General features: G+C 43.9%; 1 protein-coding gene across 2 annotated transcripts in view; it reads left to right on the forward strand.

Moving 5' to 3' along the window:
* The first annotated feature begins 1070 nt into the window (after positions 1-1070).
* The window catches only part of LOC6618748 (nucleolysin TIA-1), an 84461-nt gene continuing 62019 nt past the window's right edge, over positions 1071-23512 (forward strand). Inside the window, exons 1-2 of one of the 2 annotated variants that reach the window (XM_032721798.1) lie at positions 1071-1187; positions 1893-2468. In XM_032721798.1, coding sequence (XP_032577689.1) covers positions 2186-2468 — 283 coding nt within the window. In that variant the 5' untranslated portion in view covers positions 1071-1187; positions 1893-2185. The remainder of the gene's footprint in view (positions 1188-1892; positions 2469-23512) is intronic. The other variant, XM_032721799.1, reaches the window with a different exon arrangement.

A 23512-nucleotide genomic window follows, 5' to 3' on the forward strand; every position in this document is an offset into this window, starting at 1 on the left:
GTCCTGTTTGGATTTCGTTCCAGGGCTACAATTAACGCAAGGCAATTGGCAGCAGGAGAAGCAAAGCTTATCATGCGATTAAAGGTATGTAGCTTATACAATATAACATTTCATTTTAGTGATACAAGTATAGAAGAAAGGTAGTTGCTTTTATCTGACCCTTTTCAAAATTCTTGGCATATCGTTCAAAAGCTATAGCTGTTTTATCCTATATTATATTATCTTGTTATATTACTTTTATAAGTTAATATCCTATAACCATTTGGGCGCAAGGATAGATTCAGATGAAAGTATAGAAAATATTAACATCTGCTCGATGTTATTAACATTAGCATTGTCCAGCAACGTATAACAGTTTTCAGTGCATGCCATAAAAATACTGGTATTTTCGATTGACGAGCCGCAAAAGGACATTTCTGGAGATGCTATTAAAAGCAATATGTGATAGTACGGAAAATCATTATAAATACTATGACTAAATTGTAAACTACATTATTAAATGTAAATCTTAAGATTTTTGTTTAGATCTATAACAATTTTACTTTTATATTATCATTTAAATTATAAATCAGAAAACAAGCCTTCGCAGTCAATTTCAAATGTGGCTGGCGCTTTCGAAAAGCCTGTGCTCTCAGCCGCTCGGATTCTGCGCTCTGTGGCGACGGGAGCCGAAAGGACCTGAAAGGACGAGGCTTGCGACTTGTGAATGGCGCCCGGAGCGAGGAAACGAGCCAGTTGGGATGGCGAGAGGGACGGCGAGAGGGCCGGAGAGCAAGGATTCAGCAAGGAGCAGGCGGCGCGAGTGAGAGCGAGCCATTCGTGAATATTTCATGAACGATGGCAGCGATGGCAGCCAGCTTCGTGCCGCCGTTAACCGAGCTCCTCGCCGCCGAAGAGAAATGTAGGGAAACGCATCCCGTCGTCGTCATCGGCGGCAGAGGCAGCAGCAGCAGCGGCGACAGCGATTTTCACAGCAGCAGCGACAGCGGGAAAATCGGCAGCAGGAAAATCGGCAGCCTTTCTGCCGTCGTTGCAGTGGCAGCAGCGCCTCCGAATTTTGACCAATGCGTGTGCTCCTGGCGTTCAGTAAGAAAAGCGTCGCCCAGCGGTCTAGTACGAACGTATACCGAACGCTTTGTATATCCTGTAAATTATATCCTGTGTGTGCGATTGATCACGTCTGCCTGGTTCGTGCGTAGTTCGAAACATAGACTTCACAGTTTGCCTTGCCGTAGTGGCAAATTATTCTGGGCTTTGGGCTTGAACCTTATATATTTTTTAAAGATCACCTTAACCCATACACGACATTTATCAAGCTGGTCTTATCGCGCCCTTGGAGTCACTGACTTCTAAAGTTGCCAGCAAATTCGCGCGCGACAAAAACTCAGAGGCTGCCGGCGAAATAATAATTGCCATTGCAGCCAGCTGCTTGAAACTTTCCCAGCGACTTTAGCCTTTAGCCGGCTTCACTTTTTTGTTTGGCATTTTACCCTGTTATATTCTCACACATTTTCATTATTTTTTCATATTTTCGTTTTTTTTTTTTTTTTTTTTTTTGGCCTGACATTTAACATACCAGACATTGATATTAAAGCAGAAGACGTCTGGCAGGCAGAGAACTGAACTCGTAGTACTACTCGCATGACAGGAATATTTATAATTTCCGCTGCCAGCAGACACAACAGAAAAGAAAGAATAATTTGCGATTACTGGCAGGCAGAAGGCGAAGGAAATCCCTGAAACGATATTACAAGCCAAGTGCGCTTGAGTTCGTGTATTTCCGGTTGAACAAACACATAAGCGAAACATAAAAGAAAGCGAAAAAAATATACTTACATATTCTCCACATGCCCCCCCCATACTTACGTCGATATATATATACATATATGTAGCACATAAATAGAGTAACCAGCCAGCACGAAAAGTTAAAATACATAGAGGCGAGCGAGGCGAGAGCATATTTCATAAGTTTGCACTCCGCACACATAGAAAGTAGAAAGCAGCGGCGAGAGCCAGAGAAAGCTGGCGACAAAGGCTAACGCACGACCTTTGGCACCGAGTTCAGATCCTGCGGAGGGGTCAGCAGCAAATCAATAAAGACAAAGACTCACAGCCAGAGCAACTGCATCACCAGCCAATACAGCTTCGCGTCCCGAGTCCAGCGACCAAAATTCACTCGCAAATTATGCTGACCATGTCGACCCTGATGATGCCAGCACCGACCATAGCCATGGGTGCCCCGCAGATCACAATGGGTCCGCACAAGCCGCCGGAAACGAAGCTGCTGGCCATCCATCCCGCTGCAGCGGCCGCAGCAGCCGCCCAGCAGCAACAGCAGCAGCAGTCGGTGACAGCTGCTCATTTGCAGCACAATGGCCAGCAGCAGCACTCGCAGCAGCAACAGCAACAGCAAATGTCGCAACAGCAACAGCAGCAGCAGCAGCTCGTGGGCAACAACTCCAAGCCAGGTGAGTGCAAAAGCGAGTTTCCCGGGGTGAATGTCCTTTTCGTCCCGTTTCGGTTTCGGTCTTGGTCTCGGTTTCGATTTCGATTTCGGTTTCGACGCAATTTCCACCGGCAAAAGGTGTTGCATAAATTGAGAAATGTCGCTGCCACTTTGCCCCTGAGACGTGTTTCGAATGCGGCAGACAACGAGCTCCGTTTTGTTCTGGGGGTACTATTCGCATCAACAACTGGAATACATTTTCAATAGACAACGATTTCATTCAGCGACTAAACTTCTGCATATTTGCAATATCAAAACTTAAACCAAATAACCCAACTTAGATAGAATTTTCTTTCTAATATTAACAATTATTTGTGCCAAATTTAATGAAATGCCCTATATGAAAACTCTGGGAAATGCAAACCGTTTAATATCATGTAAAGACCAATAAATCAAGTATTATTTTTAGACAAAAAAACGCCAGCATAGTCATTTGCAATTCTAAACGTATTCAGATTGGCTTTCAGTTAGGATTTAATTGAATGAATTTTATTTTGCGATATAATTGCATTTCATTTTCAGCCAAGGATTTGTGCAGGCTTAAAAAGTTAGCAAATCATTCAAACACGGCCATTGCAAAAAATAATTTAGCCTATTAGTTGTATCCTAATGAAATGCTGTTTGTGCTAAAATGTGTTCTATTTGTCAAATTTGTGCATTTATCTTAAAGCGCAATAAATTAGAGTACGCAAAAAACACATTATGCTACATTTTATATATAATAATAAAATTCGAAACTTTAAAATAAACAAGAGTTCAAGTGCAGCAAAAACCAAAAGCAAAAGCTCAGTTAACAAGAAGCTCTTGAGAAATAACAACAGCTTACGTATTCATAGCACTCTGCTCTGAACAATTACAATTCAAACCAAAAAACACCCCAGGCGATCGATATCAGGGCACGATAACGTATTTCATATTTATAGAAATTTCGTATGCGTCAGATGGCCAAAATCATACTGGCAACACATTCAATTAAACGTGGCCCAGACAGTCGGAAGTCAAGGAGGTAGATTTCAAAAATACCAATAGAGCACACGTATCACTTTCGGGCAGTTTTAAATGAGTAAAATTCCAAGAGCCAAATTCGCACACGTAATCCGAAAAATAACAAACTCGAACACGCATTTCAGAGATGAATTATTGTGGACACCACCCCTCTGTGCTGAAAATGTCAAGCGTAGGCATTACAAGCATAAATATCAGTTACAATTTTCATATTTTTAACCACAAATGAAAAATTTGATACAGCTTGGGCAGGCAGAGGAAATTGCATGCCCGTAGAGATTTACAACTTAAAAACAACTTAAGCCGAAACTTGGAAACAAAGGCAGCAGCGATAGAAACTGGGACTATTCTCCAATTTGTTGGCTCTACCATCCCCGGCCCCACAACACCCCTAAGTCCCTCAAACCGACAACGGTTGCTAATGGCAAAAACTATACACAAATAGACACTGGCAGGCATAAAACCGGAAACAACGGCACAGGAAGCTGCATGAAAATGAAACGAGGAAAAGCGGCCAGGCGACCAGGCGGCCTGACTTTGGGCTGTAATGAAAAATGGAAAATGTCTACTACTGCGACTGGGACGACTAGTGGAATAGTGGAAAGTTGAGTGTGCGTCGGTGTGGCATTTCGTTGAGTCGAAAGCCGGCAGAAAGGCAGCAAGAGCAACTTGAAAATGAATTTAATTATGGCAAAAAAGTGAAAATTTCCACACTTGAGTCTGCGAAGTTTGCCTTTCCCTTTGGCCGCCGGAGCGTTGATGAGCGGCTGAAAAGTGTGAGAAAATTACTAGACAAGACAACACCAACTGGCGGGCATGGCACATAAATAGGAGCCGGGGCGAAAGTGAAGAGTCCGCCGGTTCCGGGCATTGTGTAAGTTGGCTTAATGCGGCCCGGCTTACTAGAAGTCCGGGAAATAGAGGAAGGAACACCCTGGGAAACGAGTGCGAAAGTGGAGCAAATTCGCTAGTTGTTAAGGGCACAAAAAATATAGATGGAGAGTCATTTCCAGGACAATTGACTTTGCGATGATCCGCACTTATCCACTAATTAGCGGGGAAATAGAAAAAGTCGATGGCAGCACAGCACTAAAGCCAAGTGGTCACTAATTGAAATCTAGATAAATTTTACTTTCGAATAGATTATTTTCTATATAACGTTAGTACAGAAACAGTAACTATTATAAAAACTATATCTTTATATTCTTCAGAGATCTTACGTATTCTAAGTATTAGTCTAGTTCAACCAGTACAACCTTAATTTTTTAATCATATTAAAGTTCCATACAGCTATAGTTAGTTAGGTAGAAATCGGAAATGTTATATGGGTTCTTCCGTAGCTCTTGAATGAAAAGAATCCGATTGGGAAAAGGCAAGAGGGACAATTGACTTTGTGATGAGCCACACTTAGTTACTAATTAGCAGAGGACTAGAAAAAGTCGACAACCGCAACCGACAAAGCAAACATTGATTACCAGGCCAAATGATTGCAAATTGAAAATTAAGCACGCCGCTGAATTTCCAATTCAAATGAGAGAGAGTCGGCCAAACTGCCGGCAAACCGAAAGGAGCAGAGCGTAACAGGCACATGCATATAAATTTATATATGCACTAAGGACACACAGTGCACACCCACACAGCTGCACTGGCACACGGTGCATGAACTTTCGAGCAGCACTTACACACACACACACACTGTGAAAGGATGGTGGTGGGTCGGGGGCGGGGGCGGGTTACACCTACATGCCGCTGTTGCAAAAACAAACAGCGACTGCGAGTTTCTCAAGTGTCGCAACTGCAACAGCAGCAGCCAAGCCAACAAGTGCCACAGTAGTTGGCTGTGGGAGGACTCCCGTCCGCAGCATCACAACAGCATCCACCTCCTAATGGAGGTTCAACTACAGTGGCAGCTACCCGTACGAGATGCTCCATATGCTGAACAACTCACCTTAAATTTAGCTTGAATTCAGAACATTGAGGATTCTGGTGTTTGTTTTTTATTTAAATTTAATGAGAAAAGAATGGAATGGGTGGCTTATGCAATAAGTTATATAGGATACTTGCAACTGCTTAGTCTCAAGCCTCTTGAATGATATCCTTGGCCAGATTTAATTGGTGATGCGATTCTGCCAACCTAATTTCCACTGTATTTCGGTGTATTATCTCCATCTGGCTGTGATCCGCCTGCACTTGGCTGTTTTTCCGTGCCCCCAAATGATGCAACAACAACGGCGAGCGCGCTTTACTTTCGCTCAGGCAACGGCGACAGCAAAACTTTTAAATTGGTTGGCAACACTTGCAGGCAACATACACACACACCCGCATACGGACAAACACACATACTAAATGTTTGTTTTGGAAATGAATTTGGCAATTTTTGTACAGCAGCAAGGCTCTGGTGAGGAGCGGGCAAAAGTGGCAAAGTGAGGTGAGAGACAGCAGGCAACACCTCAAAGTAATTTGCCAGCAAATCATTGGAAGGAGTCAGTTGCGAAGGCGGAATAACCGAACAGGATATCTGCAGCCGAAAAGTATGCAACGCCAAATAAAACACACACAGAAACGTTAAGGATAAGCATGTAATGTGAGTGTGTGCGGCAGTGAGCTTGTGTGGGTAAAAAACCACCAAAGTGAAATGCATTTATCGACCGCAAAGCGTTCGAAATGAAATCTGTTTAAAGGATTTTAATACCCCAGCAGAAACGTGGAGTCTGCATCAGAATCTTTGACTGCGATTGTGAATGTGTATGAGTGTGTGTGTGTGCAAGGAGATGGTTGTGCGGGTGTGTAGGTGCATGGGTGGCGAACACAAAAAGTCAATGAATTCGTTTGGCGAATTGAAAAATTAATTCAGTTGCCGTCGCTGGCATTGATAAGGAAAAGTACAGGGAACTGGAAAAACTTTTACACGCCGCTTTTCTTTTATGTGTGTCTTTATCTTCGCTTCGTCTGTGTGTGTGTGTACTTACACACACACTGACAAGCTTTTTACTTACTAATGATTTCTCATTTCGCTTACGGTATTTCTCTCTTACTCGTGCTTTTTGTCTTACTTTGCGTTTTACAGCACACCCCTACACCCATTCACCCACACAACCGAATTACTCACTGACGTTGTTGTGGATTTTCCCTCCCAGTTTTCCCATCTCGAAAAGCGAAGGAAATTAAGCAAAAAGCGCAAAGATTTATTTCGCTTTGATCAAAATTAAATGAATTGATTTTAATACGCCCCGTGGGCAAGATATTTCCTACGCTTTCGCAAATGAAAACGCATAAAAAAGGTGTTGGTTGGCCTTGTGGGCGTGGCCGTTTCTGGGCGCTGCTCGTTGTGAGCTTTATTTTATGCCAGCGGCCATTACAATTGAGTAGCTTTGGCCATAGCTATGTGTCCGTGTCTGTGTGAGCCATTTGAATTCCCATCCGCACTGGTGTTGGTGTGGAGTGCCCGTGCTTAAAGACTCTCAATAAATTCTACTTGAATTGGGTACAAAGTGGAGGATGCGATAAAATGTTTAAGAAAAGCGTGTCGGAAAATTAATGTTGTTTGTTGTTTTGTATCTTATAAATCGAATCTTCATTGGCATTTTCAATGAGTACGTACAAAATGCGTAACCAAATTGTTTTACTCAACATCTATTTGGTAAAATTAGTGGAATATTCAAATATCTGTACGTGAAATCATTAACGTGTATCTTTGTACCAAAAATAGCACACTTGTCATGGAGTGAAACATAAAAATTGTTTGTTTGATTTGATGTCTCCCCGCTGTCCTGTTCATTCCGTTTGATTACATTTCATTTGATTGGTAACATTTTTGACTGTCCATTTTTTACACTGCAATTTCTTTTGTGCTCCGTTTTGTTTCCTGTTGGTGGCGGCAAATGAAAAGTTCACATTTCATTGCTCAATTCGACATTTGACATTTGGCAGCGGCAGTGGCATAGAAAATGAGGTTCAGTTTTTCCACAGTCTCAGATTTTCAGTGTTTTCGTTTCGTTCCCTTTATTTTCTTGCTTTCGGTTTTCAAAATTCAGACAATTGACAGCGGCGTCATTGTTGTTGTTCGTATTGTTTGTCATCGCATTTGTCGCTTTTTGTCTGTCGATTTTGCCACCTTCCTCCAGCCGCTTGTTTTGTTGGCGCCGCGTAATAAAAGTGTCTGCGGACCATTCGCTTGTTGCACGGTGTATCCAATTGCTCATGCCCACATCGCATCCGAGCAAAGCGGATTTCAGTGGAGGCAAAGGTGTGGGTCCAGCCACTGGTCAACACTTTGGCGCAATTTAAATTTCATGCATTTTATATTAACGCCAAAAAGGAGGCGACCACTCGACTGAGCTCCTCCATTACCCGGCGCCAAGGACGTGAACTGTTTTAGCAACGAGTGGCACAGCACCGGAAAAAGAAGTAACAACTTACTTCAAAGATATTTTAACCAATTTAAAAAAATTTAAAGTTAAATTTGGCATAAACTTTACAACGGAAGTACAAAACGTTCTAGTCTCCCATCTGCTAAGATGGCAAGATGGCATTTCAAACTCGAGAACATTTTTAAAGACCTCTAAGCTCGTAACTAAACAAAACGTACAGCCCAAGGGAAATAAAAGGAAAACGTTTTTCAAATGACTTTGCAATGAATTGGCCAACTGATCTGATGACCGCAAGTGTGGATTAAGAGACTGAGAATCGGAGGGCCGAACGGGAAGTTGGCTCGTCTTAAATGCCCATCTATTTTACTGCTGCAGCCCCATATACCATATAAACACACAGAAGCACTTGGGCTCGAGAACCAAGTCCCATTTACATTTTCGTACTTTTGCAATGCCCAGCGTCCAAAGGTTCCCATCCACATATATCCTTCGAAGTCAGGACCATCCTGTCGTTCGGCTCGTATCGATTTTGAGTGTCGCCTGCCATTCAAATGGTTTTTATTTCGCATTTATGTGCCCGGCCCAGACTTTGTCCTCACACTTTTCAGTTCTTCTGAGTTTGGCACGATTTAATGCATTGGCCACAGTTCCTCCTTCAGTCGGCCAAGTGGATACAAGCATACACAGAACATAAATGCACAGTACACAGTTAATTTGCATTCATGAAACATACAAAGTAAGCCATCGGTTCCTAAAGTAACAACTTTACTGTCAACTTGAATAGAGATTAAATAATTATTTTGTAATTTTCATTTTCTTACTGTGTACCGCAAACGTGTGAGTCCTTTTCCTTAACCCTTTACCGCCATGTCCGCATTGTTTTGCTCGTTTGGCATTCCAGCTCCTCGGCTTTCGGTGCCTTTGTTTTTTATGCCCGGGCCAAACTTTTGCATAAAGTCATTTGGGGCGTTGATGGAATTTTTGAACGGACCTCCCATCGCCGATCGGCGGGCAAAAGCGTTTAGTCTTGAGCTAAGTTTTATGAGCTGTGCGTGCGAACTTGTGTGACTCTGGTCTCATTTGCGCTGGCAAATACGGCAATTTATGCAAATAATAATTTATAAAATTTCGCATAGTTTTCCCGGGGCCAAAGAGAGCTTAGCCGAAAATAAAAACAGTTCGGGCTAAATAAAACAAACTGTAGGTAAATAAAACATGGACTGCGGGCTGGCCAGGGTTTCCGGCTTGGCCAGGCCATAAAAAGTGCTAAGTAAACACATGTGCCCGGCATCCCCGCTCTTTGCACATCCGCACCCGCAAAGCAAATGCCTGCACATAGTGTAAACACATAAATTTATGCATTTTCAATGGAGAGCTGTTAGCATAAATTTACGGCCCAAAAAAAAGACGACAAAAAATGGGGAAAATCAACGACTGTTGGGCGGATGGGCGGGGCAAATGGTGTTGGAGGGTCAGCCAGCAACAACACATTGTACAAAAGTGCTCAACAAAACCAAACAAAACAAAACTGAGCGAAAATAGCGTTAAAGCAACGCAAAGCAAACAGTCGACAGTTGAGTTGCTGCAGAGCTCGAAACAAACAAAAAAATGCAAACAGAAAACAAACACAGCAAAAAGGCAACTCGCCGGAAAGCGGAAAAGGGCGGCGAGGGTCCAATGGGCAGTGGGTGGTCGGTTAAGGGTTAAGGCGTGGGCTGGGTGGTTAAGGGTGTGGTGGTGGTGCGGGTGGGGGTGCCCAGCTGGGGTGTCCTGCAAAAAACTTGAAGCAAATAGAGAGACTGCTTTAAAAACCTTAACACATTTCCAATGATTGAATCAATAAACGGCGACAAGTGCGTTTGTATTGCTCGGTGTGATTTTGCCTGTGTGGGTGCACGCACTGAGAGAAAAAGTGGTTGGATTAAGGGGATTTAGAAAACAAATGTGCATTTTGGAGGATATGCATAGCTTAATATGTTAGTACTTAGAGATAGAGAGTTTGAATCAAACGTAGTTTTGTTGGTACCTTTTTGTTGCCCAAGTTAACCAAAGTACTTCCTAAGTGCATTTGTCTGACTGCCGTTAACTACTGCCAATTGGCGATAGCGAAAAGAGCAACTGCTGCTCTTTTTCGGCAGGATGCGTGTTCCGCTGCTATTTTTGCATACTTGCGTTTGTTGCCAGCTGACACTGGTCGGTACCAGGACCTTTTTTCTTGGCCAAACGGAGTGATTTTGGGCTGCACCTCTTTTTTGTGTGCTCACCTTTTGGGCCGAGGGCTGTGGCCAGCTGCGCTCCGAATTGCATATGGCAAATGTTAAAAGGTTTGCCTTCTGTCCACTGTTAAAATGGGATTACTGAGTCGATTCGATGTTGAAGCCTCAAAGCAACTAATCCGGAACATTCCCTATTATTCAGATATGATGCCGGCATAAACCACGCCAGGAGCACGCTTTGTGCTGGCTGCAAAAACTTTCTCTAATTATAAATATCTGTTGCCATGACCGTTTCACATTCGTTGCTTGGCCAAGAGTTGAATGGAAGCCGCAGAAAACAATTTGCAAACTTTGCAGGATCTGCGGTGGCCTTTTCTCATGTCTCCAGCTTCCGCAAGAGGCAAACTTTAAACATTTTCATCGCACTTTTCAACGCACAAGTCATGGCGCACTGGAGTTAGATATGTCAATAAGCACGCACACCGTACATCCCCGGCAACTTATCAATTTTTGCATGCTCAAACCCACTTAAAGGAGATTCCCAGTGGGAGGGGCGGACTGCAGACTGTACAAACATTTGACTCCGCCGGAGAGGCAATGGCAAAGTCAAAACGAAGCGGAGATGCAGTCGGAAATGCCATTGAAAATAGTTTAAAGTTGCACCAAAAAGGATATTGAGCTAAGCCAGTTGCAGCTTACAAGGCGGAGACTGTGTGAGGGTTTTTACACTGGAAACATTTTTGACCGCAAAGTAAATAGAGTAAAGTATTTGGCACAAGACCATCAAGAAGAGTTTCATGTAAGTGCCCCCGATTTTTTTCAAGTGCACAGTGTGTGTTTGCTCATGAGCTGGTGGTGTCCTGTGTTGGTTTTCTATTTGCCTTCGACTCGCTGCTCGCTGGCTGCTTATGGAAATCCGCATGATGATTGCATATCCTTCGCCAGAGACGCTGCCATATCCCTAATGCCGCCGAAAGTTTGCGTTCATTTGGCTGCTGCATGCCAGCCGGAGTCCCGCCGGTCGCCTCCTTCTTCCTGCCATGTATTTTTTGCTATCCTTTTTTTCTGTGATGCTTTCAGCTGAGAAAACTTTTACTTGGGTTTTTCCTATTTTCCTTGTCGGCTGCGGTGGCGGTGGCCAAAGTGTTTCTCTTGCATTTGAAGAGCTTTTTCTTAATGTCACTTATGCATAAGTTCCTATGAGTTTGGCCACACACAAACACACACACTGCCACACATAAGGAAGTATATATACGTATATGCATATCCATGGCCGGGGTGGAAGCTCACTCATGTTTGCATGTGGATAAAAGTGCAGCGGGTGTGCGTGTGTGTTTGTGTTTGAGACTAACTTGATGGCACATCCTCCATGGGGATTTACAAGTGCTTAGTTCTATGTCGCAAAAAAACGCTTTAATATTATTATACTTTCTTCTATGTGCTCTAGCAATTTTAGCTATTTTTTCATTTGCTTTTAAATTAAATGAAATGGATGGGAAAAGAGGAACGAGACGCGAGCGTGCAAATTGAAAGCCCAGATTCTTAAAGCTCCTCGCCACAGCCAGCCGCAAAACATCATAAATAAACACCGACGCACACATGGGCGCCTTGATGTATTACATGTGTTGGCATTATTTACTTAACTCGGCTCTGCTCTATTTTAGCCGCTCCAAAAAGTCAAGTCTACTTTTGTGGGCGCAGCTATTAGTGCAGCAGCGACATCAACGAAGGCAACGGCAAAGGCAGAGGCAGCGCTGAAATGGCAACAACAATGCCATATAGCCAGGCTATAAGGATGAAGACATTAAGGCCCAGCATGCGTTACCAACGCACCCATACACACACACAGATTGTCAGACATGGGCGTAAAGAGAAAGAAATATAATGCCAACATAACATTTAATCCAAGGAATTCCATATCGCAGCCAGTGGGAAAGCCAGGCGAAGGCAAACATTTGCCACCGTGAAGCAAACTTGCTTGTTGTCCGCTTTAGACAGTAGGATGGCAAATGTGGCAAACAAACATCGGTGTAACCCTAGAAGGACCATGTGAATTATCAGTTTAGGCGTTCTCTGAAACAGTAGAAAATAAGTATTTCATTAGACGAACTTGCTTAACGTGGCCAAAAACTATAGTCAAGAAAACCAAACTTCTGAAATTAGCTCAATCAAGCTAGAATTCGTTAATTTTTATTTGGCAGGCAGGTAACTGTAAATCTAATATCTCGAATACAAATTTCTTTAGCAATGTTTTATAACTAAAATTTAGTAGCAAACTATCCTAAAACACCTGAGCTTTCCTATTACAAGATTGCTGCCACTATCTGCCTGATGGCTAATGCCTGGACGATCATTGCGTAATCTGAGCAGTAAGTAAATGCTTCCACTAAACTCGGACCCCGTGGCAACTTGTAATGTTTATTTCCACTGTGCTTATCTGGGCAGAGTCAGAGTCCTGGCTTTGGCGCACTTAAATGGCGCACGAGGAAATAGAGGAGCGCAGCAGATATACTTTTAGCAGCTCAACTGAGCTGAGCTTCTGGTCTGGTCTGGGTTTTGGTCTGGGTTTCTGGCCGGGCTGTGCATGAGCCAGCAACGGAAGGAAGAAATAATCATAAAAATTATTTCAGCATACACACACTACACACGTAAGGCACATGTGTGCGAGTGGTGATCATAATGTTGCAGGGTGGCGCTGGGCGAATCTCTTCATTTTCGATGCCTCGGAAGGATTTACACTTTAATGGCTGAGGCAAGGAAAAAAGAGGAAGACGAAGTCGAAGGCGTGGCTGCCTTTTTTAATTTTCCTTCTTCATATTTTCTATTTAGCAAGAGATCTTTGCTTATGTGTGTGTTGGTGTTAATGGGTCTCGTGTCTGGCCAAATTGATATCCCGCCGTCGTTTTTAATGCCTTATGAATGCGGCTAATGAAAGTGTGCGTGCCGGCAGCCAAAGCGCACTTTTTATTATTATTTTCAAAGCCGCACTTAATGCTCATCGCACTCCCCCGTTATTCTCGTTACAGGTAAGCCAAAAAAAAAAGAACCGTCTCGACCGAGAGTTCATTTGCCAAAAAGGGAGCCAGGGAGAAAACACGATTGGAAGTCGGTAATTTTGAAGGTCGCTACAGCGAGTTGCAAAAGCCGCATACCGACTGGTAAATTTGATTTATTCGGGCACGTGGATGCACCCGGGGGCGCCAAGAAACTGAAATGAACGAAAAAAGGGCAACGCGGGACAACCACCGACAGCATCGTTAACATTTAATTATGCCATTTTCATTTCCGTAATGAAATGAACTTGTTAGGGCCGTCTTTGTTCTCTTATTCATTGCCCTGGCAAATTATCATTGATTTTGTTGCTTAATCCGCCTGACCGCCGCACTAAGGTGAGCATTAAATCGAATTAATTTCGGGTGCTCGGTGGTGGCGGTGGGCCACCACCCCATTTGTCGGTTTCCAGTTGTCCTGGAGAGTGGCCATTTGACATTTGTCGACAAAACGTTTACATTAAATGTCCTGTGCCGTGTGACCATTGCTCGTTTCGCCTTCTCCGTTTTTGTTTCGCCCCTCTTCACAGCTCCTTCTCCCTGTTTGTGTTATACCAAATGTCTTGGTCCCGTCTACGGGTCGACATTCCTGAAATTTTGCGCATTGTCCGAACGGAGCGAAAGTGACACGGATGGTGTCACTGGGGGCAGGGAACAGGGAGCTTGACGCTTAGCGCCCAAGTTGAGACATTTGCGTTGACAATTGCTAGGAATTGGAAATAAGATATTTGCGACTCTGGACTCTTATGTGAGGCAGGAATTCGGATTTTTAGATTCGAATTATATTTATTGCCAGTTCGGGGAATGTCATGACCAAACATTTGTCAGGACCATCGGCAAATGCAATTAAGCACGTCTTCCCCTCAAAAATCACTCAATTTGAAATTTACGTTTTCGGGTTTTTCGGGTCTCGCACACGCTCCATTAAACGGCAAACAAAGGCCGAAAAGCCGGAGTGGAATAAGCCGCCCGAGGTTTTGTACGAAAATTTTTTAATTTATTGCATAAAATGTTGTAGGGGTTTTCCCATGTTGGCAAGCCACAAAAGCCAAAGAAATTGTTTCAATTTGTCATGACAATTTCTTTGAAATGCCGCTGCTAAAAAATGTCCGCCCCCGCAAAACGTCGTCTGCCATCAAAGCACTGAATTCAATTTGGTTTAGAGGGAAGCCGGGCCGGGCTCATTCCTCTGGTAATTTCCCAAAGTTCCTCCTAGGTCTATGTCGCCGAGCTTTATTTGCTCGGCTGTAATTTGCAATTTTCACCTTGCCCCGTCGCCGAGGGAGTGGCAAAATCGCGGGAAGGAAATCGTTGAGGGCTAGACCATTATCAGAATTGCGAGTGGGCCATGGGCCGTGGGTCGGCTGGGTTGACAAATCAGCGGCGCCCTCCCAATGACATTAAAGGCAGCTCAGTTGAGCTGAGACGAGGCCGTAATGCTTGGCTGCCGCTGACGATAATGGATGCTGTTTTTGGCTCTGCCATTTGGCAAGCGGCTGCAGTAAATCTGATACATCCCCTTGGCATAAATAAATAGGCACATGGGTGCTGCCAGGGGTGGGGCGGCCCAAAAACGATCGCAATCTGAAATTGCATCTTGCCAAATCGAATGAAGCCAACTGAGGAGTCGGATGACCCAAATTAATGTTGCAAATTGGAACAACCTTGTTATTAAGCACAGCCAAGTCATTAACTACTCACAAGGTGTTAAATGACCTTAAATAAAAACATTGAAGAAAATTTTATTAAGTCAAAAGAGATATTTAAAGTTATTGAATATAAAATTTAAAACAAATCGTTAAGTGCACCTAATCTGAATACGTGGAATGGGGAAAACAATTTGGCTAATATATGCATTCCAGCATTTGCTATCCATTCGCCTGCATCTTGTGGCTGCCACTCAAATGAAAAGCAACGTGTCCCTGGGCAACGGGTCCCCAGAATCCCGGACCAAACACATCTTACGTGGCAAAACCCAAACTGAACCCGAACAGGACGATAAATCTTCAGCTGGAAGCGTTGGCATCGATGATGCGCCTTTAAGCTGCTTAGTCTCTGTCCGCATCCTGATGCCCCACGCCTTTCGCCCCGCAGCCCCACATCCCCACATCCCCACATCCCCGCAGCCCCCGGCTTGGCTTGCAATTTCCGCTGCGCCGGCGGGACGCATATTAGCTGGCTGCGAGTGGATTCAGGACTGAGGACTCAGGATTCCGGGTGGACAGGCGACGGAAGCGTCACGGCGGAAGCGCAAGAACAAAGTAGCCAGATCCGGACAGCTCTGAGCAGCCAGTGCAGCTGGAATTTCTCCGGCTCCTTCTGGATCCAGATGACTGGCAGTCGCGGATGTAACATTATGATTGGATTATTATTATATTATTGAAAGGGTCCGGCTCAAGTGTTGGCTGCTGCTCCAGAGATTGGGGCGCCAGATAATGAATGGTGGCATCGACATCGGCATCTTTTCCGCTCTTTTTTTCCTTGCTCCACTCTAGTTTTCCTCCGTCGGACTCTTTTTTCTTCTTTTTGGCCTCAAATGGCAAGCAGACATGCAATCAGCCCGGGATCTCTGCCGTACGGGCGTTTGTAATTGGGCCCTTTTATCTCGTCCACCGTTCGGGCCATTAAAGTTAGTTTGCAAAGTAATTAAGACGATTATGTGGCGCTCAAGTATCAATAAGCGCCAATTATCCAAGTATTTCGCATCGATTGTTACTCGTTGCGGCGCTCTTTTCGGTTTTCGCTTGAAATAATTTGGTTAGATAATTTTTTAGCGCCACTTAAGTGATTGCCTTCGGTGGCCGCGGCAAAAGGTTATGTAAATGGAAAATGGAAAACGTAATTACGAACACGAAAAATAATTATGGCAAGAGGGTCGAGGGAGGAGAAAGAGTTGGCTGACAAGGATTAAATTGGCTGTACGGCGTGGAGGGAATGGGGAACTTAGATTTTTATAAAATGAAGAATAGAGAGAAAAATTGTGGCTGGAAATACTATTGTAGTACTTACAGTTAGCTGTAGCGTATTTCTTTAAGCAGCAAGTCACTCAAAATTTTCCTCTGCGTGGGAAAATGTTTTCCCAGCCAAAAGTAACTGTCAAGAGCCTGAGCAGAAATCATGCAACTTCAGTAAGCTAAACTGCAGTCAATGCCGGGCGTCAATCAAGCAACTTTTGGCTTTTGCTAATGAACTTCGCATCCACTCATTTGAAAGTCACTCAGCTTAATTCACAACACTGCCACTGCCAGTGCCACTGCCACTGCAACGGCCACGCCCATCGTCCTTCGTCCGCCCTCACGAAGCAGAACTAATTCCAGAGTCTTTCGCTTCGGCAGTGTCAGAAAGCCAAATTTTAATCTGTGATGTTGCCAAAACTTGATAAAGAAAGTTCAGTCTTGTATGCCACATGTTTAGATGGATGCCACGCCACACCCAGTGGATCATTGGGTGCCGGGCCTTGCAGGGGCTCTTCTGGAGGGGATTGCAGTGGGATTGCTGCACTTTGCAGGCCATACTTCACTCTGACATCGCAATCCCCCATCTATGGCGATTCATACATCTGCTCTCCGCTCTGGCTGAAAATTCCTTTGCGTCATTGGCAAAAGTTACGCGCATTTCAGACCCCCCCGAAACCCCTTGGGGAAAAAATAAATCTTCGACTTTAGTGTGTTTGTACTGCAATGGGGCCAGGATGAAGGGGTCAAAGGGGTCCAGAAGGGGGTGCTAAAAAGCATTTGTTATCGCCGCAGCAACATAAATTCACTTTTGTAATTATTTCTGGTATTAGTAGCTGAGGTAACAAGCGGAGAAAAGTCAGCCAACGACTGCTGGCTCTGACCGAACTCCATCATGGCAGCAGATCCTCTCGCTCCACCCTTACCCCCCCGGTCCTGGGCACCCACTCATGTCCTTACACTGAAACGCAATAAATTTAAAATCAAAGCGGAGTGGGTGAAACCACAAATCTAAGGATTAGGAATATGTAATTTCTATAAATATTTCCTAATAGAAATACTGAACGATTTTCAAGTGTTGATACCATGAGTTGAGAATGTAAACCTTAATAGGGAGTTTCAGTTATTTAACGTCCCAATATTTTCCTAGGTGCATCAAAAGCAGCAAGGACTCAAAACGAATGGACGCCAGCGAGATTATTTGTTAAAGCTGGCAACTGAGCAGCAGACTGTGCTTAAAACACACACACACGCACAACCGAAAACACACCACCCACCCACACACACGGACGCAGGAGCTTAACCCACCAATACACACATAGCAACAACTTTAAAATTGAATCAATCATTCTCACTTTGATGCACATCAGCAACAGAAGCTGCCGTCGTTGCCTCGACTGCAGTTTTAGCCAAAGAAAATGGTTCATAGGCGAAATGGCTTGGTCACTGGAAAAGCGGGAAAGCGGAAGAGCGGGAAAGTCGGGGAATGGCGGTGAACAGCGGGAAAGGCCAAGGGGGTGGGGGTTAGGTGGCAGCATAAGCTGTAACTATAAACAAGCAGCTTATGTGTGTTTCAGTCGTTCGTTTTCTGCTTTTTGCACTGGGTGTTAATTTTTGTTGGTTCATGAAGTCGTCTTCTCCAGCTAGAGCTTTCTAGCTGCTCGAGCTCCTTTTCCCATTGCTACAGGCAGAGAAAAACCCGAGTAAAAGTATTCGAAGCTCACTCACTTTTAGAACTTGTCATTAGGCTTTTACAATTACCATAAAGCTAAGTACACACGCCTGCTTTTGAATGTTCGCAATGAGCGGAAAGACTTCTCAGTACTTGTTTCTCGCTGTGCAGCCCTGCTTAAACACTTCTCAACATGGCCCGGCAGCTGTGCGCAGTTCTAACGAGCAAAAACTAATAAATCCCCACCAAAATGGCTGCGGAAACGGAAGCCGTGTGTTGTGTTGTGTTGTGTTCAGCTCCCTGTTCACAACCCAATCCGAGTCCCAAAAAAGCAGCGGAGAGTCGAATGCGAATCCGAATCCAAATCGGAATCCCTGGCCAAAGCTATGGCTATGGCTCGGATGTCTGTCTGATGTGTTTTCTTGCTTAATTCTTATTATTATCCCAGCCATTATTATGGTCGTTGTTGCTGCTGTTGCCGCTTTCACACGGCGTCTTTCACAGATTTCCTTGGGCCAGGCTTCTTTTATTCATTCATTCTTTAGCACTTGCGAGCCAAGTTGCTTCGCCCTGCTGCTTCGTGTTGCTTATCGTTTGCTTGTATTATTATTGCCACTGCCATTGTTGTGGTGTTGTTGTCATGCAATAGTTCATTTTAATCTAGCGGCAGGATAATGCAAGAAGGATTCTGTAATTTAGCCTCAGTGTTTCAGCTCCTTGGGCCGCCTTTCTTTGTCTTCCATTATCGCGGCGCTATATCTGGCCATTCCGTTGATTGTGCAAACTTTGCAGTGGCCAACTCGAGTTATAATAAATTTCATCACATTTCCACGACTGACCCTAAATAAAATAAAATACGCTCGAAGCCATAACATGATTATTTCATCGCCGCTTCTGCACTCAACTTGCCACCACAGCATCCCCATTGCAGTCAAGTGGTGGCTGTAGCTCTCCAGTTGGAATCAGATGCAGCAGATTTAGTTGAATCTATTTCCGGCTGCTTGGGCGGCGGCTTTAACTTTTTAAACAGTTTGTCACATAAATTAATTGCCGGCAGTGCAAACTATTGCGAGCAAAAATGATAGCAGCAACTTTTCAGTCACGTCTGGCACATGGAACATGGAACATGGCAGCTAAATTTTAGCCCCACCCAGCCAGTTGGCCTGTCCTGGATGTCGCTTGAGTGTAGGAGTGCTTAAAGAGTTTAGTTTATGCTTAACCATCTAGAAAAAGTGGCGTTTCATCTTTGTTTATGTACCTAAGCACTTGGAATAATTATTTAAACTGTATGTTATAGAAAAAGTGTTTCTTTTCCAATCAATTTTTAAGGTTCCTTCGGATTAGGTAATACTTTCATACTGAAGCTTTCTTGGGAAATGGTAATAGCTTTAGATCTCTTACAAATCTAATGTTGAATTCCTGGCCCTCAATTACACATCAACGCGTTTGGCCAATGACCAGCCCCCAGCTACCATAAATCCCCATCGCACTGACTCCATTCTGACCCCTTTTGCAATCCATTCCCGACAAACTGCAAGACAAACTTTACAACTGCCCCAATGGATCCAGCAGCTGAAATATATTGCCGGCAATGGAGTGAATAGATGCTGGGGGAAAGTTCCATGGAAATGGGGAAAAATAAAGGTCCCGGGTGGTAGGGACAGCAAACCACAAACTTTCGTTGTGCAGCCCAACTAATGAAACATCAGAGTGCACACAGTAAATGCGCAATGCAAATGCCAAAATAACAACAAAATTTGAAATAAATGAAAAAGCCTTTACAGAACTTGGTTTCGATTACTAATCGCTCTGTAATTACAGCGCTTATAAAATGGAAGAATGTTTTTAATTCAGAGATTAAATTAATAAAATTCTGCGTTGAACAAGTTGTGTGATGGAATAGCTACGCATTGTATATAAAACCGGTAATAACTGCTAAGTATTTTGTATTTGCTTTACGAACGAGTCACCCTATTGGAAAGTTAAACTAATTAGAATTTCCGCTTTTGTTTCTCCACTTCCGGGGACTTCTCTTTTTTTCCCATTGGCCATTCAAATTTTTTAGTTGCTGCCGCTTTGATTTGTCCATCCATCCATCTTGCTATCTCTTGTGCATGAATTTGAAAAGTTTCGAGTGCGAAATACATTCAAAACCATTCGGGGCCCAGTCAATCGTTGCCATGGCCAGTGGCAAAGTGTTCGCTGAATGGCCAAAAGTTGGACGGCGCTGCAAAAGGACATAAAAATAAAATACAACAAATACATCGGATCGGATCATATTGGAAAGTTTAGTCTCGCGTGTGTGTGCGCCGCGACAACAACAATCTAATTGCGCACAAAATGAATTGATGTCGGTTGCCAAGCGCAAATGAAATGGATGTGACATCAGGGCGGGATTTGGGGGGATCTGGAAGGGTCTGGAGCGGTCAGACGACGCCGCTCAGCCTCTCGAGTGCTTTATTAAGCGCTTGTATCCAATTTCGCAGCGGGACTCAAGTGGCCGAGAAGAAGGACAGCGCCACTAATTTATGGCGTTCCATTAAAACTTGAGTTCAATTGCCAAAAATTTCATAAAAATTTTATTTAAAAACCAGAGACTACAACAAAAACACCAAAGGACCAAGTGGGGTAGAAGGAAGTACAGCATAGGGATGCGCAATCAAGTTTATTACAGCAAACAGAGGGGCCAGTGACTGGATTTCAGAAAGATACAGTTCTGTATAGGAATACTTCTTATTAGATACTGAGATATAGGATCATAATTCATTCATATTCCCACTATTATCATATTAAGTGATAAACAACTGCTGGATCTTGAATCTAGACTATTTGACAAGCCTGCTTATATATAATTAGAGCGATGTACTTTTTTCTCTGTGTAGCCCCCCAGCTGGCAGGGGGGGGTCGCGGAGTAATCGTCCTTGTCGCCTGGCTGGCGTCATGGCAGCTCCACCACGTCCGACGACGAGGACCCCCTACCATTTACATTTACCAACCAAAAACGACAAGGCTGCACTTTGGCCATGTCCTGCGCAGTTCATTTGGGGGAAAATGAAATAAATTTAAATATATTTTTAGTGCATTTCGCATAAAACAAAAAGATGCCTTGCTGTGCTGGGGTGCTGGGTGCGGGGTCTCCCATTCCCATCCCTTTGCTCCTCCGCAAGGAGGAGCAGGAGGTCCTTTGGCGCGGCTTTGGTCGTCCGCTTTTATTTTCCGGCCGTTTGCCGTCTCAGCTTTTTGCGCCTGCCGCCTTTTATTGTTGTAGTTTTGCGTCTCCGCTCTGTTTACTTATTTACTTTTGCGCTTTATTATTCTCCATTAACTTGACAAAATGAAGAAGCTTCAAGGCGTGTCCTTCAGCATGAAATTAAAAAACACAGACCGGGGCTAAGAGAAGCAAAAAAAAAAAAAGTAAATAAAATAAGGGACGGCAATGTTTCATTTAATGCGGCGGCAACTCAAAGATTTTCTGGGCCAGAAAAGGATTTCTGGGCTGGGTGTCTCGTAAAAAGCGGCAGGCTTTTCCAGCTGGAATAAATTTTCATATTTTGATAGCAATCTAAGCTAATCCTTTCATTAGAGGCGTTCCAGCAATTTCAATTCCCTCTTCACTCTTTTTTCGGTTATCCTCCGGCCCTCGAGTAAAGTGTAATTTATGTTGTTGGCGAAATTGTTGCGAATGCTTAGCGCCTTAAATGAGTTTCTGCTCTGATTGTGTTTAATTTTGACGCTCTTGTGGTTGCTGTTGCCGTTTCTGGTTTTATTGCCAACATGTGTACAAAGACAGACACACAAAATGCTTATGCAAATAGAGCTCTCCGTGTCAGTGTGTGTGTGTTTTGTGTATGTCTTTGCGGAAAATGAGAGCACAAGCGACATTCCCATTTCCATTGAGCAGCTGTTAATGCGAGCAGAGAAGCAGGGCAAGGAAAACTGTGCAAGTCTCTGAGCCAATTCGACTTTAGCAACTTTCACAAAAGCCGGCTCTTGTCTTAGTCCAATTCCCAATGCAAATTCCATTCAAACTCACACACACACACGCACTGAGCTGCAGAAGTACGCCCAAGTTGGATATTCAAGTGTGGCGAACTTTTCAGGTTTTAATTAGCCGGCGGCTAGTTAACTTAGCCTCCACTTTAATTCAACCCCGAACAATTTGCGCACGCCTCGCATGTTATTTTGCCTGCATGCATCCAATTAAGAGGTTCGTCTCCACGCCCCCTTTTCCGACCCTCGCCGCCTCTTTTTTTCCGGCCGGACCAGAGGGTCTCTGGCCCCTTTGCTTTTTGCCTTGCTGCATTTTAAGTGAAAAATACTCAGCGCTATTTTACTTATTTAGTACGTAACTACAATTTACGCCATGCATCTGCATATAAAATGCATTTTTTGCAGCATTTCTTTTTCACTTTTTTGGTTGGTTTTTTTTCGACGGGGGCGGCACGCCCATTTTTTGCACACACACACTCGCCCACGGACTTATTATTTATATCTATCTCTCTTTCGCCTCTCAATAAATGGGTGTGTGATGGTGTGTGTTGGCCCTCTCAACTTGTTTTTTATGTACTCGCTGCTATTTGCCTTGCCAAAAAAAAAGAAAAATAGGGGGAAAAGCGGAGAGAAAATGCAAATAGCATGGAACACAATGCCGAGGCGCCTCCTCAAGCTCTTAGCTCTATCTCCCTCGCTCCGCTCGGTTTTTCACTTAGCTTCTCGTTGCGGATTTTTGTGTATTTTAAATGCATTTTCAGCTTGCACAAACACTGGCAGCTTCACCCTCTCCAAATCCTGCGAGGAGGAAAAAATCTTGCCAAAGTCGTCCCTCTTCCCCATCCTTTTTATTTCGTGGGGCTGCAGGCGGAAGACCTCTCTTCCTTAACATTTGATTAATGAGTGCAACTCGAGCTGGCAGTTCATTTTTGGCGGCTTCAGGCAGTTGCCCCGAATATTGCGCATACGCAGCATTGGCCGCCATCCATTCAAGTCGACTGGCAGTACGAGCATTATGCCAGCATCGATTGGCTTTAAGTATGCCAAAAAGGGGGAATGGTCTTTTGAGAGGTCATTTTTCTATAACTGATTGGGATTTAAATTTCCTACAAAACAGCACGGACATTATTGATATTGCTTAGTATATAAACAAGATCAAGTAAAGGTGGTCACCTTTACTTTCCGTAACATAAATTAAAACGTTAAGCTAACTTGTACATGATATATTGCAAACCCCTTAAAGCGGCCTCAGAAAATATTAAGTTCACGCACCACTGAAGGCTCAATCAGGAAAACCGCAAGAGCTCAATGCATCTGTCATAATATGGCGGCTTTAAGACCGGTCAAAGTGCTTCCATTGCACCGCAGCCGGCACAAAAGGCAGCCAACGATGTGGCCTCAGTCAAAGTCGGTTCAGAAATTGAATTGTAAGTAAGGACAGCAGGCAAAAAGAAATGCCTTCGCATAAATACGAGGCGAAAGTAGGGGACTCCAGGATTCAGGGTGCAGAGCGAAGGATCCGAGGAGTCTGCGTCTGTGTCGCAATCGAGGAAGCCCCACATCAATTCAGGGATTAAGGACACAGATTTGATTTACTTTTTATTACCATTAAGCGTAAGTTGGCGAGTGGAACTGCGAATACGGCAATTTAATATCCAGCCCAGTATTGGGTATTGGAATTTAAAGCTCTCCGGAACATTCTGTACTCGGTCTTTGCTACTACAAGTATATCATCGTTCGGGGCAACGG

The sequence above is a fragment of the Drosophila sechellia genome, chromosome 3R (assembly GCF_004382195.2).
Source record: "Drosophila sechellia strain sech25 chromosome 3R, ASM438219v1, whole genome shotgun sequence".
Taxonomy (NCBI): Eukaryota; Metazoa; Arthropoda; class Insecta; order Diptera; family Drosophilidae; genus Drosophila; species Drosophila sechellia.